The 16,636-nt window shown below is 40.5% G+C and overlaps 1 protein-coding gene across 2 annotated transcripts in view; it reads left to right on the forward strand.

The window, feature by feature from the left end:
- Positions 1-16,636, forward strand: part of SMOC1 (SPARC related modular calcium binding 1) — a 180,352-nt gene that overhangs the window by 141,327 nt on the left and 22,389 nt on the right. For both annotated transcript variants that reach the window (XM_044272697.1, XM_044272698.1), the window contains exons 8-9: positions 11,401-11,593; positions 11,673-11,755. In XM_044272697.1, coding sequence (XP_044128632.1) covers positions 11,401-11,593; positions 11,673-11,755 — 276 coding nt within the window. The remainder of the gene's footprint in view (positions 1-11,400; positions 11,594-11,672; positions 11,756-16,636) is intronic.

Raw genomic sequence — 16,636 nt, forward strand, 5'->3', positions numbered from 1 at the left:
GTTTTCTTATCACATATTGTACTACATGACAGTGGTAAATTTGAATTAAAATATTTTATTTTTATTTATAAAAAAATAATAAAATTTACCAAAAATTTGTCGCAATTTTCTAAATGTTAATTTCTCTGCTTTTAAAACAGATAGTGATACCTCCTAAAATAGACATTACTTTACATTTCCCATATGTCCACTTCTTTTGGACGTTAGAAGGCTTAGAAGTTTAGAAGCAAATCTTAAAATTACGAAAATTTCCAAAACCCAATATTTAAAGAACAGTTCAGGTCTGAAGTCACTTTGTGAGACTTAAATGGCCCCATTTTAGAAACGACACCCCTCAAGGTATTCAAAACTGATTTGACAAACTTTGTTAACCCTTTAGGTGTTTCAAAAGAATTAAAGGAAAATAGGGATGAAATTTTAGAATTTCACTTTTTGGGCAGATTTTCCATTTGAATCCATTTTTTCCAGTAACAAAGCAAGGGTTAACAGCCAAACAAAACTCAATATTTATTACTCTGATTCTGTAGTTTACAGAAACACACCATATGTGGTCGTAAACTGCTGTACGGGCACATGGCAGGGCGCAGAAGGAAAGGAACGCCATATGGTTTTTGGAAGGCAGATTTCACTGGGATAATTTTAAGTTGGCATGTCACATTTGAAGACCCCCTGATGCTCCCCTAGAGTAGAAACTACAAAAAAGTGACCCCATTTTGTAAACTACGGGATAAGGTGGCAGTTTTGTACTACAGTCCTGATCAAAAGTTTAAGACCACTTGAAAAATGGCAAAAAATCATATTTAGCATGGCTGGATCTTAACAAAGTTCCAAGTAGAGCTTCAACATGCAACAAGAAGAAATGGGAGTGAGACAAAACATTTTTTGAGCATTCAATTTAATGAAAACAACGAATAAACTGAAACAGGCTGTTTTCCAGCTGATCAAAAGTTTAGGACCACACCTCCAAAAAAAACTAAACCCCGCCAAAACGGAAATCCAACTTCCAAACATCAACTCAGTAATGAGTAGCTCCGCCATTATTGTTTATCACTTCAAAAATTTGTTTCGGCATGCTTGATGCAAGCGTTTCCATGAGGTGAGTGGGAACATTTCTCCAAGTGGTGAAGACGGCCGCACGAAGGCCATCTACTGTCTGGAACTGTTGTCCATTTTTGTAAACTTTCCTTGCCATCTATCCCTCTCTGCTCTCTGCAACATCTGGACATAGCCAGCGGCCGTTTGACGCCCCTGCACTTCCTGAATCTCCATTGTTCCACTGAAGGAAAAAGCACCCCAGACCATTATGGCGCCCCCTCCACTGTGGCGCGTAGAAAACATCTCAGGTGGGATCTGCTTGTCATACCAGTAACGTTGGAAACCATCAGGACCATCAAGGTTAAATTTTTTCTCATCAGAGAATAAAACTTTCTTCCACCTTTGAATGTCCCATGTTTGGTGCTCTCTTGCAAAGTCCAAACGAGCAGTTCTGTGGCGTTCAAGGAGACGAGGTCTTTAAAGACGTTTTTTGTTTTTGAAGCCCTTCAGTCTCAGATGCCGTCTGATGGTTATGGGGCTGCAGTCAGCACCAGTAAGGGCCTTAATTTGGGTCGAGGATCGTCCAGTGTCTTGACGGACAGCCAATTGGATCCTCCGGCTCAGTGCTGATGAAACTATTTTGGGTCTTCCACTTGACTTTTTTGTTCCATAACCCTCAGGATTATTTAAGAAATTCCAAATTACTGTCTTACTGCGTCCCACCTCAGCAGCGATGGCGCGCTGTGAGAGACCCTGCTTATGCAGTTCAACGACCCGACCACATTCAAAAAGGGAGAGTTTTTTGCCTTTGCCATCACAACGTGTGACTACCTGACAGAAAATGACAATGAATCCACATCTTTGCACAGATTTGGCCTTTTAAAGGCATGTGGTCCTAAAATTTGGATCAGCTGAAAAACAGCCTGTTTCAGTTTAATCGTTATTTTCAATTAAATGAATGCTCAAAAAATGTTTTGTCTGACTCTCATTTCTTCTTATTGCATGTTGAAGCTCTACTTGGAACCTTGTTAAGTTCCAACAATGTAAAATATGATTTTGTGCAATTTTTCAGGTGGTCTTAAACTTTTGATCAGGACTGTATTTTAGGGTACATATGATTTTTGGTGGCTCTATATTACACTTTGTGAGGTAAGGTAACAAAAAATTGCTGTTTTGGCACCGTTTTTATTTTTTGCAATGTTCATCTGACAGGTTAGATCATGTGCTATTTTTATAGAGCAGTTTGTTACGGACAATACCAAATAGGACTACTTTTTTTGGTTGTTTGTTTCAGTTTTACATAATAAAGCATTTTAAAAAAATATATATATTTTTTTGTGTCTCCATATTCTGAAAGCCATAGTTTTTTTATTTTGGGCGACTGTCTTATGAAGGGGGTCATTTTTTTCGGTATGAGATGATGGCTTGATTAGTACTACTTAAGGGTGCATATGACTTTTTGATCGCTTGGTATTACACTTTTTGTGATATAAGGTGAAAAAAAATAGCTTTTTTTGACACAGTTTTTATTTTTTTACGGTGTTCATCTCAGGGGTTGGGTCATGTGATATTTTTATACAGCAGGTTGTTACGGACGTGGCAATACCTAATATGTCAACTTTTATTTATTTATTTAAGTTTTACACAATAAATGCATTTTTGAAACAAAATAAATCATGTTTTAGTGTCTCCATATTCTGCCATAGCTTTATTTTTTGGACAACTGTCTTAGGTAGGGGCTAATTTTTTGCAGGATGAGGTGACTGTTTGATTGGTACTATTTTGGGGGCATATGCCTTTTTGATCGCTTGGTGTTGCACTTTTTGTGATGTAAGGTGACAAAAAAATTTTGTTTTTGCTGTTTTTATTTTTTCTATGGAGTTCAGGTGAGGAGGTGGATATTTTTATAGAGCCGGTCGTTACGGATGCGGCAATACCCAATGTGTCTGTTTTTCTATTTTTTTTCACAATTTTATGTGTTTTATTTTGGAATTTCTTTTTTTTACTTGAAACAAAAAAATATATATTATGAAAAACACTTTATTTTTTATTTTTGTCCCACTATGGGACCCTTGTGGGGTCTGATCCCCTCTGCAATGCATTACAATACAACCTGTATTGTAATACATTGCATGTCAGCTTTTATGCTGACAGCCTGCCTGTGAGACCCAGACTAAGGGCTGGATCTCACAGGCTTCTGTAGGAGGCAATCCCCGATGCCTATGGAAGGCATCAGGCTTGCCTTCTCTGCCACCGGGTCCCCGCCACTGCAGCGCGGGGATCCGATGAAGATGCGGAGGGCACCCGTACCCTCCGCAAATCCTCTGCATGCCGCGGACAGCTTTGACTGCGACATATAAGGAGTTAATACGCCGGCATCGGTGTCTTCACCGATGCCGGCGTATGCAGCAGGGACCAGGTTGTCAGTGACTGCCGGGTCCGTGCCGCTGATCGGGCGGGCGCAGCTCCTGCACCTGCCCGATCAGCCCACCGTACATGTACATCGCTGGTCCTTAAGTCACATTCAGCTGTGATGTACATGTACGGCAAGGGTCCTTAAGGGGTTAAGAGTTGTAACACCCATTAGACAGCCAAACAAATATATGGACATGCCATGCTGCAAGTGAGTAGCAGTTCCATGCAACTTTCAAGAAAAGATACTTGGCATACTGCCTAATAGGATTGGTCTTGCTGAGTGCAACGACCCCTGTCTTGTAGCAATCCGATCTGTCATTTGAGAGAAAATACTACTTTAAGTTTATGCTAATGAGGTGCTTGGAGCACCAAGGTGTGGGCCTAACCCCTCTGATCACCACCTCACCTCTGCCTTTCATCCTTAGTGACTCCTTCTCTCCCACACTCTGTCACTGAAGTCTCAAGCATACGCTGGAGAGAGTTCAATCAGCGCATGCGCAGTAGATCTCTTTTGGCTGTCCTTGCCCCTGACATCTGAACCTCATCAATTAAACTCTTGCTGGCGCATGCGTGACATTTCAGAGTCACGCCTTGGACCAGTAATTATGCCTTGTCCTGTCAATCAATGGGAGGGAGTTAAAGCGATGCTAGGTCCAACCCTCGGTGCTCCGAGCACTTCATTAGCATAAAAATAACATTAGGTTTTTTTCTCAAATGACAGATTGGATTGCTACAAGACAGGGGTTGTTGCACTCAGCAAGACCAACTCTACCAGGCAGTATGCCTGGTTTAATAGGGTTGATCATGCTGACAGATGCTCGTTAACATTTATTATTTAAGATGCATTGGGACAATACTTTTTGTCTGCTGAGATGGACAGAGCAGGTCCATGCCAGCAAGCTGTATTGCCTCTCCTCCGAGTCCGACACCCAGGACCCGATCAGCTATTTGACGAAGAGGTCATTACATTACATGTCGTCGTCTCCTGTGGAGTAGCGGCCTAGTGTAATTACAAGTACTCGCTCCATTTGTCTCATCATTAAAACTTCACTTCTGAGACGGAGTGCAGTGTAATGAATGGAAAGTGGCACTCGCATAGAGCGCCACCTCCTCTTCAAACAGCTGATCAGCGGGGGTCCCAGGTGTTGGACCCTGCAGATCAGATATTGATGACCTTCTGAGGATAGGTCATCAATATAAATCGCTGCACACCCCCTTCTGTAATAATATGTATAAATTACACTGTCGGTGCTAAATTGGGAAAATTGATTGCTCCTATGAAGGATGTTCATTTGTAAAGCCAATATTGATTTTATATTTGCTTTCATATTACACGGCTCCTTACTGCTAGCGGCCTGATATAACGGAGCCAGTAATAGTAATTACTCCGCCATGCAGGAATTATACCATTATAAAGCACAGCCATACTGGTACACATCTGCAGAGAGTCTGCCATCTGTAATACAGTGACTACAAAGTGCATTTGTGCATAATATCTCAGAGCTTTTAAGCCTACCCTGGGTTATATATATGGATAGACACATCTGTAGGAAATTTTTTATTTTTTTTATTCTAAATCCTGAACCCATTTTGTTTAAAGCTCAATCTTGGCCTATAACTCATACACTTGTGTTTATAGACAACTCAAGCTTATAACATAAACCTTTTAAATATTGAGCTTCAGACGTTTTCCTCTGGTGCTCCAAGGGTTATGTCCTCTGCTTCCAAAAGCTGAAACGCCACAATTTAATGACGCTTTCAATGACTATTTATGAATGCTATGGAAAGTTTGTGCAATGCTGTAATAATATATGGCGGTGTGTGCTGTGATACCTTAGCAGTGGCATAGGTCACATCTGTAAGGGGTCACTTGTAAACGCCCGCCTTATGGCAAAGGAGAGAAATAAGTCTATTTATTTACAACCTTCAAGCTGTCAATCTGTCTCATGACTGTCTTGCGGCCGTCTGCCAGGTAAAGATTGAGCACTCATATAAACTCTTCACGCAGCAAGCAATGACCTAATGCATTACATGTGTTTTCTTAGAAGAGGTTTTTCGCAACATGTGCGGTAATGTTAGCATGGCCAGCTTTATCTGCTAACTGCCTGGATCAAGAGCATTTAAAAGAACTTAAAGAAATTACAGTGCCTTGGAAATGTATTCATACCCCCTGAATTTTTCCACATTTTATCATGTTACACCCTCAAACTTAAATGTATTTTATTGGGATTCTATGTGATAGACCAACACAAAGTAGCAAGTATGTGTTAGTCAAAAGAAAATGATACATGGTTTTTAAAATTTTGTATTCAGCCCCCCTTAGTTAATACTTTGTAGGACCACCTTTCGCTGCAATTACAGCTGCAAGTTTTTGGGGGGTATGTTCCTGCAAGCTTTGCAGATCTAGAGGCAGATTGGATGGAACAGCAATTTTCAAATCTTGCTACAGATTCTCAATAGGATTTAGGTCCAGACTTTCACTGGGCCTTTCTAACATGTGAATATGCTTTGATCTAAACCATTCCATTGTAGCTCTGGCTGCATGTTTAGGGTCATTGTCCTGCTGGAAGGCGAACCTCCGTTCCATTCTCAAGTCTTTTGCAGCCTCCACCAGGTTTTCCTCCAGGATAGTCCTGTATTTAGCTTCATCCATCTTCCCATCAACTGGTCACTGTTGAAGTATATGTGACCACTGCAGCCAATCACTGCCATATACTGCTGAGAACAGTGACTGGTTGCAGCAGTCACATTCCGTACACCGACACATCATTGCTGTACTCTGAATACAAACAGTGGAAGAAGGTCTGAACCATCAGCCCAAAGAATAATAGTGAAGAAAGGAGTATGCAATGAGGTAGTGATTTTTGTTTATAGCGACTTTACCCAGTAGTCCAAAATATGTTTTGATTCTTATCTGCAAAACTAGATTCTGTCAGGTTTTTAAAAACCCCATAGTAATTTATCTATTTCTATTGTGTATCATATTTGAGTCATTCCAAAATTTTCCCTCCATCCAAAACCTCACTTATCTATCTAACATTTATTTTCAACAAGTTGCAAAAGCTTCCAAGTGTGCAAACATTGAAATGACAATTACTCCACCTTGATGTAAATTCAAAGGAGATAATGGTATTTTTTTTTTTATCTTTTCAACCTTGTCCAGCTCTTGGGTAGCAGAGCAGATGTTGAAAGCAAAGTCATTTACTATAACAGAGTTTCCCTGATTGAAGCACTCCTTATAAAATTGCAATTTTTCCTGTAATTTCCTGCATTAAATATGTAAGGAATAGAGTCAAATAATTTAATTGGGATACTGAATAATACAAACTAAAATTAGGTAAAGATAGACCACCATTTTTGATAAGTGACACGAACATTGTTATATCAGTATGAATAAGCCAGAGCAACTGGAATTCTTGTATTTTGTTCTTGAAGGTGTTTCACTAGTCATCCGATTGGCTTTCTGAATTAGAATGGCTTGTACGAAAAATCTCTGGCATTAAATACTGTTGACTTATGCTTCAGTTTTGGACGTGTTGATTGCACTTTCATGACTGAAGCTATTAGGTTTGATTAAACTACCTTGGGGGAGGTGTTTGAACAGCATTTTAAGTGGCAGACAATAGATGTTGCATCCCTCCACTTCTATTTCGCCTTGGTTTCTCCAAGTTAAGTTACCATAGATGGCTTCTTTCACACCTCATCTGAACCAGTCCTCCTTTCTGTTTAAGGTGCAAACCTTGCTGTCATCAAACGAGTGTCCTTAATATGTAGGTGCACAACTATGTCCTGACCACAGATGTAGGCTAAGATGAAGCTGCTGTTTTGTAGCGAAACATCTTCAATGGAAAAAAAATACAAGTCCAGTTGCTCTGACTTCTGATGCACCATGACCTAGATGAATGAGAACTAAACAGGTGGTTGTCTTGGAAGTTGTACTGTCATGTAGACCTTGTGTGGATCCAAATCTTCAATTATGATATGTACTATCTTCTGGTACATGCAGTCATACATCTATCTGGCAAACTGGATCAAAGCAAAGTCTTCAAGACAACACTGTACCTGATGCTTAGAAAAGATTTTTTGATATTGACCCCTAATACCAAGCTGTATCCTCTCCAACCTATCCAAAACAAATACCTTCATATTTAAGGGACACTGCTGGTCCACCATGCCTAATTTATCAAGACTTAGACAGAAGGATTCCTTGTTCTTCGTAGAAACCAATTTTAATTTTGTAAACTGCACTGCTAAAATGAAACATGACAAATTATGAACACCAAGCTCACTTTTTTGGGGAAAGGAGGGCAATTTTAAGGTATAGTGTGTATTATCCAGCTACCTACAGAAATAATGTTATATCAAGATTTACTTACTTAGCATAAATCTCCAAAATATCCCACAGCTCCGCACAGAGTAGTCTGTACTCTGTCCTCTCGCTGTGATCTCATATGACATTCCATCTAATGGAGCAAGCATAAATATTTAATGGTGGTGAATAATGGCGTTTTATTAAGGCCTTTCGCTTTTTATAGCAGCACGGTAGTGTTTGCAGCATAATGCAGGGTTGTGTTATAGTATGAATAGAACAGCGCTGTTATAAGTAAATATACTGATTGTATAGAATACAGGTATGCTGTGCTGCCATGCCGCTTGAGTAATGTGTGTAAGTTGGCTTGAAATCTATCTGGACCATATCCAAGCAACTATGTCCTCTCATAACTCACCTGCCTTCTCCTTTTATGGATAAAGGGACATGTCACTCGAAATACGTTCCCTTGGTCTCCTAACTAATTAATTCTGTCTGAGAAGCAGAAGCTTTCTCCAGTTACAATAATGACGCCAAGACTTGGACTGGCAGCCAGTACATGGAGAAGGCCAACGCGAGCCTTTCTGGGGCTATGCCTATCTGTCATACAGCCAAAACCTAGCTGAACTGTACAGCTGCTTGTAGAACAGAACTGAGAAGTGTATGGCTAATATAGAGCACTGCTGTCCGGCTGTCACATAAGGTACAGAGCTGATATTCTCACACATAGCCCACTGGCTTCTATACACAAGTGTGCTACTTTATTTATACAGTTTGATAAGAAATGGCAAATCTCAACATCTTCTCAGAGGAAACTTTCGACAGACTCGAATAACTTTTTGCAACTGCAGCATGCTTAAAAAGGTCTTTTTAATCGACTGAATTCAACTAGCATAAACTGCAATAGAATGCAAACAAATAGGTTTTCAAAGCAAACATGACAGATAGGTTCAATCATAGGGCAGTTCGCTAACATTGCAAAAACGGGGTGGGAGCATAGATCCAACAGTTTTTTGCACACAATTTTTGATGTCACTAGGGAATTAATGCAATGCAATTTAGAGTATATAAATATACACTACCAGCAAAGTCAAAAGGTTGGAGGCAGGCACAAATTTTGGTTCGCCGCTTCAAATTTTATGGCAGCAATTTGCATTAACTCTAGATTATGTGATCAGATGAATTGCAATTAATTGCTAAATCATTCCTTGCCATGAAAAATGTATTTAATCCCAAAAATTCCATTTCCACTGCATTTCACAAAATGACCTGCTAACATTATTTCAGTGATCTTGTGGTTAGCTCAGTATTAAGTCTTAACGTGACAAGCCAGCTAAAATCACTTTGTCATGCTGATTGAATCAGAAGAACAGACTGGTTGATTTTAAAGGGGGGGATGTTTGAAATCATTGTCTTCCTCTGTTAACCATGGTTACCTCCAAAGAAACATGTGCAGTCATCATTGCTTTGCATCAAAAGGATTTCACAGGCAAGGACATTGCTGCTTGTAAGATTGCACCTCAATCACCCATTTATTGGATCATTAGGAACTTCGAAGAGAGAGATTCAATTGTCTTGAAGAAGGCTTCAAGGCACCTAAGAAAGACCGGCATGCGCCAGAACAGTCTGCTAAAGAGGATTCAGCTACGGGATCAGGTCACCACCAGTGCAGAGTTTGCTCAGGAATGGCAGCAGGCAGGTGTGAGCGCATCTGCACGCACAGTGAGACAAAGGTTTTTGGCAGATGGCCTAGTGTCAAGAAGGACAGCAAAAAAGCCACTTCTCTCCAAGAAAAACTTCAAGGACAGACTGATATTCTCACCTGCAGGAAGTAAAGGGATTGGACTGCAGAGGACTGGGGTCAAGTTAATTTCTCTGATAAAGCCCCCTTGAGACCATTTGGGACATCTGGAAAAGTAATTGGTCCCAGGATGCTTTATTGACTCACCTTTTTTTCTCTGGACCCTATGTGTGAGGTTGCTTTTCATCCTAGGGAGTCGGCTCACTCACAATTTTGTCTAAGAACACTGCCATGAATAAAGAATGGTTTCAAAACATCCAGCAAGAGCAACTTCTCCCATCTTTCCAGGAGCAAAGTGGTGATGAACAATGCTTTTCCCTGCATGATGGAGCACTGTGTCAAAAGGCAAGTGTGATAACCAAGTGGTTCGGTGAACAAACTATATTAGATCCATGGTCAGGAAACTCCCTAGATATCAATCACATTCAGAACCTTTGTTTAATCCTCACAAAAGCAGGTGGACAAACGAAAAACACAGAAATTGTGATAAACTCTAAGCACGGATTAGACAAGAATGGGTTGCCATCAGTCAGGATTTGGCCCAGAAGCTGATATCTAGCATGCCAGGGCAAACTGTGGAAGTCTTGAAAAAGAAGAGTCAACACTGGAAATATTAAATCTTTGCCTAAACTTGATGTATTTGTCAAGGAAAGTTAATTTATAAAATGCATATAGTTGTACTTCAGTATACCATAAAAACATCTGACAAAGAGATCCAAAAACAATGAAGCAGCAAACTATTTGAAAAACTAAATTTGTGTCAGTCTCAAAACTTTCAGCCACGACTATATATATATATATATATATATATATATATATAAATATAAATAGATGAATGCAGCGCTCACCTGCATTGATTTCTGTAGAAGCAAGGACGCAGCCTGGACTCGGCCATGCAAATGCTCAAATAGAAACAATGAAGTCAGGCTTCTTGAAATGCTAAATTCTTTATTTCATGCGGTAAAATCCAGTTGCAAGATTAGGTATACAGTTTATGTGTTTCAGACCACACAATCTCGGTCCTTACTCATAACATGAGTGAGGACCAAGATTGTGTGGTCCAAAACGCGTAGACTGTATAACTGATCTTACAACTGGATTTTACCGCATGAAACAAAGAATTTTGCATTTCCGGAAGCTGGACTTTATTGTTTCTATTTGAACGACTGTGTATATTTTATATATATATATATATATATATATATATATATATATATATTACATATAAGTATGTACTTCATATACTTACACTGAAAAATGGGAGTGACGTCACTGCACAGAAATAACATTTATAGTTTTATCATAGTACTTGGATAATGCCCACAATGATATTACCCTGCACAGATAAGGAACACACTTATGTCACAGTTTAGAGATAAAATACTGTGATGCCATAAAACAGATACAATGCAGAGATAATACACAAAGTGACATCACAAAACAGCAGTAACAAATCCAGTGATGTCACAGCATATGCACAATAACGCTGAAGTCATAGGAAAGGGTTATTGCCTATTGTGATGTCACAAAACAGTTAATGGTGTCATAGGATAGTCAAACAGCATCATAATGAAAGGATAATGTCTGCAGTGATGTCACGTTCCAGGTGTAATGAACCCAATGATTTCACTGTACAAGTGTGGTAAATGCACTCAGGGCAGTGTACAGGGATAATAAGGAGTCATTGTCACCAGGAATGCTCGTCTAAAGGTGCAGCAGATCACCCGATGTACTACCGTATATTATTTCTACAACATGCAGATCCCATGCAGCACTGTATTTCATTCATTTATTAATACGTTACAAATCCCTAATTGAAGAATATCAAATTTCTTTGCAGAGAAAATAAACTCCTGTGACCAGGAGAGGCAAAGTGCTCTGGAAGAGGCCAGAGAAAATCCAAGGGAGGGAATTGTGATTCCCGAGTGTGCACCAGGAGGTCTCTACAAACCAGTACAGTGTCACCAGTCCACTGGTTATTGCTGGTGCGTTTTAGTAGACACAGGTCGCCCATTACCTGGAACGTCGACACGGTAAGGTATTTTTCACCCACTGTTCTCAAATGTGATAACTACAAAAGCTATTAAAATCTATATTTATAATTTATCACAGATATGAAACTCCAGTGTGTGAAAGTGATGCAAGGTGGAAAAATACAGACGCCGAGGATCCATTTAAGGACAGAGAGTTACCAGGTTTGGAGTCTTTTGTGTTGAGTACACCCCTCTAATTATCCTACTTTTGGGGAAAGCCACAGAAGTCTGCAAGAGAAACAATGCTCTGAAAAGGAAGAATATTCTCTGCAGCGCCACCTCTATGTGGCTATTCTATAACCCATACTTTGTAGTTTTTACAGAATTTTTTATGCATTTTTTTTCCAGCCCAAACTGGTAATATATTTGTGACAATGGTGGTCCGTGGCTGTCAGCATCTCCCTGTTGCCTATGAGCAGGGCCACCAGAATGTTCACCTGATTCCCCCCTGCTTCAGAAGCCCGCACTTGCCAGCATCTCCATGCTCTTTCCTGGGGAGCATGGCCAGCGGACTAGCGCTGCTCCATCCACTCTATGCTGGCTGTGGCCTGCTCCTGTGCCTGCAGTGCCTCTGTCTGTCCATAGGGCACACATGCTCCCTCCTATTCTTAAAGGGTCAGCATGTCCTAATCTCCCAAACCTATTGCTAGCCTTCCTAGGTTATTTTATACCTGAGCAACAGGTGTTCTAGTTAGTTAATCCCCACTAAGGTGCATAAGTTCTGATGTCATGTGCCCATCCTGTGACTGTTTATCAGATCTGACCCCGTGCTGCCTGCCTCAGCCTTTTACCTGATAACCGGACTGAATGAACTCTGCCTGCCCTGACCTTGGCTCGTCCACTGACTATGATTTCCCTGGTGGATCTTTCCCTGGTGCCAGATAATGCCCTGAAATGTAGCCCCATGCCAAATCTGTTCAGTGACACAGTGGGTCCACACCCGCTTCACAATAGTATCCCTAAAAGAATATGTATAAATCTTTTAATGATACATCTCTTATTAGGCTGTACCAGTGCATTTTGCAAGGAAGAATAAAAAAAGACTAGCACTAATACTACCACCATGAACTGGGCCTAAGTACGTTTCCAAAAGTTCGTAAGACAACTGATGAGGATATTATGAATCCCTTTTAACTCTTTCATAATTGGTTTTCTATATAGCCTGGCAATGATACAGTGGAACGGTGAGCACTACAGTTCATCTCATTTCAGTGCCTAGACATAACTTTAATTTGCCTTGATGGTATATATACTATACAGCTCCTAATTCTGTAACTGATTGTATCATTGTACAAACAATGGGGCAGGAGATGCGTCCATACAAATATTAGGGTACTATTTGTAGATGTTCACGTGACATGGATTGCACTTAGCATCCACCACTCATTGTTGCCAGTAGGAAATCCGTGCTGTAGTTTATACAGCACTGATTTTACCATGTGAAAAAGGGTGGTTATTTTTGTGTAAGAACTGGTTGCCAATCATGGACTAGCCCCATTGAATGAAGTAAATCCATGACATACAGTCATGTGAAAAAATTAGGACACCCTTTGAAAGCATGTGGTTTTTTGTAACATTTTTAATAAAAGGTTATTTCATCTCCGTTTCAACAATACAGAGAGATTAAAGTAATCCAACTAAACAAAGAAAACTGAAGAAAAGTCTTTTCAAGATCTTCTGTAAATGTCATTCTACAAAAATGCCTATTCTAACTGAGGAAAAAGATAGGACACCCTCACATGTATTCCCTCTTAAATTGGCTCAGATCTCACACAGGTATATCACACCAGGTGCACATAATTAGTAGATCGTTACTCTGCATGTTGAATGAAGCTTGCCCTATTTAAACCTCAGACATTTAGTTTGGTGTGCTCCTGACTGTTGAAGTGAGAGTGAGCACCATGGTGAGAGCAAAAGAACTGTCAGAGGACTTCAGAAAAAAGATTGTAGCAGCCTATGAGTCTGGGAAGGGATTTAAAAAGATCTCAAAAGATTTTGAAATCAGCCATTCCACTGTCCGGAAGATAGTCTACAAGTGGAGGGCTCTCAAAACAACTGCCAACATGCCCAGGACTGGTCGCCCCAGCAAGTTCACCCCAAGAGCAGACCGCAAGATGCTAAAAGAGGTCTCCAAAAACCCTAAAGTGTCATCTCGAGAACTACAGCAGGCTCTGGCTACTGTTGATGTAGAAGTACATGCCTCTACAATCAGAAAGAGACTGTACAAGTTTAACTTGCATGGGAGGTGTGCAAGGAGGAAACCTTTGCTTTCCAAGAGAAACATCGAGGCCAGACTGACATTTGCCAGAGATAAAGTTGACAAAGACCAGGACTTCTGGAATAATGTTCTTTGGACAGATGAGTCCAAAATTGAATTATTTGGACACAACAGCAGAGGACATGTTTGGCGTAAACCAAACACAGCATTCCAAGAAAAGAACCTCATACCAACTGTGAAGCATGGAGGTGGAAGTGTCATGGTTTGGGGCTGCTTTGCTGCAGCAGGACCTGGTCAGCTCACCATCATAGAATCCACGATGAATTCTACTGTGTATCAGAAGGTGCTTGAAGAACATGTGAGACCATCAGTTAGAAAATTAAAGCTGAAGCGGAACTGGACCATGCAACATGACAATGACCCAAAACATACTAGTAAATCAACCAAAGATTGGCTGAAAAAGAAGAAATGGAGAGTCCTGGAATGGCCAAGTCAAAGTCCAGATTTGAATCCCATTGAGATGCTGTGGGGTGACTTGAAAAGGGCTGTACGTGCAAGAAACCCCTCAAACATCTCACAGCTGAAAAAGTTCTGCATTGAGGAGTGGGGTAAAATTTCCTCAGACTGATGTCGAAGACTGGTAGATGGCTACAAGAACCGTCTCACTGCAGTTATTTCAGCCAAAGGAGGTAACACTCGCTATTAGGGGCAAGGGTGTCCTATCTTTTTCCTCAGTTAGAATAGGCATTTTTGTAGAATGACATTTACAGAAGATCTTGAAAAGACTTTTCTTCAGTTTTCTTTGTTTAGTCGGATTACTTTAATCTCTCTGTATTGTTGAAACGGAGATGAAATAACCTTTTATTAAAAATGTTATAAAAAAACACATGCTTTCAAAGGGTGTCCTAATTTTTTCACATGACTGTAAGTCAGAGGTTCAAAACGTCAGATTTCTGCTGTGGAATCTATTTTTGATCATTCTGATAGAAAACTATGTTGTGTGTACATACCCTCTATCAAACCTATCTACCATCTTTTAACTCTTCAATAATCAAAGTGAAATATAAATGTAAGAAAATTAGCTCAGCATCCAATAATTCGGTGATTCTGGCACTTGTTTCCAGCACAGAACTGCAAAATAACCCAGAATGACAAATATAAGACGGTTAGGTGCAAGTTTGGGTCTCTCACTACCAACTCGGGAACACTGTAGGAGTCATTATTCATAGTCAGCTTTCAGTTCTCTCCAGTTTTACTGCCCTGATAGAAGTGGTCATGAGAATTGATAAGAGCAAGTACAAGCACACTTTTTTTTTGCAGTGTAGGATACAGATGAATAGAATACATGTACTATGAAAAATTAGTGGATGCTGAGAGAATAAAATACGTGTTGCCAGACCACATTGAGGATCCACATTTGGAGGAGATGCAAAAAGAAAAGGCATGGCAATACCAATGTTCAAACCAGTAAAAACAGTACTTGGCAGCATACCCTAAGGTCCCTTTCACACGAGCGAGTTTTCCGCGCGGGTGCCATGTGTGACGTGAACGCATAGCACCCGCACTGAATCCTGACCCATTCATTTCAATGGTTCTGTGTACATGAGCATTGTTTTTCCCGCATCAGTTCTGTATTGCGTGAAAATCGCAGCATGTTCTATATTCTGCGTTTTTCACGCAGCCCTGGCCCAATAGAAGTGAATGGGGCTGCGTGAAAAACGCATTGCATCCACAAGCAAGTGCGGGTGCGATGCGTTTTTCACCTGATGGTTGCTAAGAGATATTGTTTGTAAACTTTCAGTTTTTTATCACGCTCGTAAAAAACGCATCAAAACGCATTGCACCCGCGCGGAAAAAACTGAACAACTGAACGCAATCGCAGACAAAACTGACTGAACTTGCTTGCAAAATAGTGCGAGTTTCACTGAACGCACCCTGAACGCATCCTGAGCCAATCCGTCACGCCCAGCCTAAGGCCTCTTTCACACGAGCGTGTCCGGATAAGTTCCAGACGCGTTGCGGCAAACCCGCGCGAGTATGTACGCAATTGCAGTCAGTTTTGACTGCGATTGCGTTTCGTTGTTCAGTTTTTATCGTGCGGGAGCAATGCGTTCTGCACGCGCGTCAGAAAAAACTGAATGTGGTACCCAGACCCGAACTTCTTCACAGAAGTTTAGGTTTGGATTCAAGGTTGTGTAGATTGTATTATTTTCCCTTATAACATGGTTATAAGGGAAAATAATAGCATTCTGAATACAGAATGCATAGTACAATAGCGCTAGAGGGGTTAAAAAATAAAAAAAATAATTTAACTCGCCTTAATCCACTTGTTCGCACAGCCAGCATCTCTTCTGTCTTGTTCTGTGAGGAATAGGACCTTTGATGACGTCAGTACGCTCATCACATGGTCCATCACATGATCTTTTACCATGGTGATGGATCATGTGACGGACCACGTGATGAACGTAGTGACGTCAACAAAAGGTCCTATTCCTCACAGAACAAGACAGAAGAGAAGCCGGGCTGCGTGAACAAGTGGATTAAGGTGGGTTAAATTATATATATTTTTTTTAACCCCTCCAGCCCTATTGTACTATGCATTCTGTATTCAGAATGCTATTATTTTCCCTTATAACTATGTTATAATGGAAAATAATTATGATTGGGTCCCCATCCCGATTGTCTCCTAGCAAGCGTGCGTGAAAATCGCACCGCATTCGCACATGCTTGCGATTTTCACGCAGCCCTATTCACTTCTATGGGGCCTGCATTGCGTGGAAAACGCACAAAGAGGAGCATGCTGCGATTTTCACGCAACGCAGAAG

The sequence above is a fragment of the Bufo gargarizans genome, chromosome 11 (genome assembly GCF_014858855.1).
Source record: "Bufo gargarizans isolate SCDJY-AF-19 chromosome 11, ASM1485885v1, whole genome shotgun sequence".
NCBI classification, from domain to species: domain Eukaryota; kingdom Metazoa; phylum Chordata; class Amphibia; order Anura; family Bufonidae; genus Bufo; species Bufo gargarizans.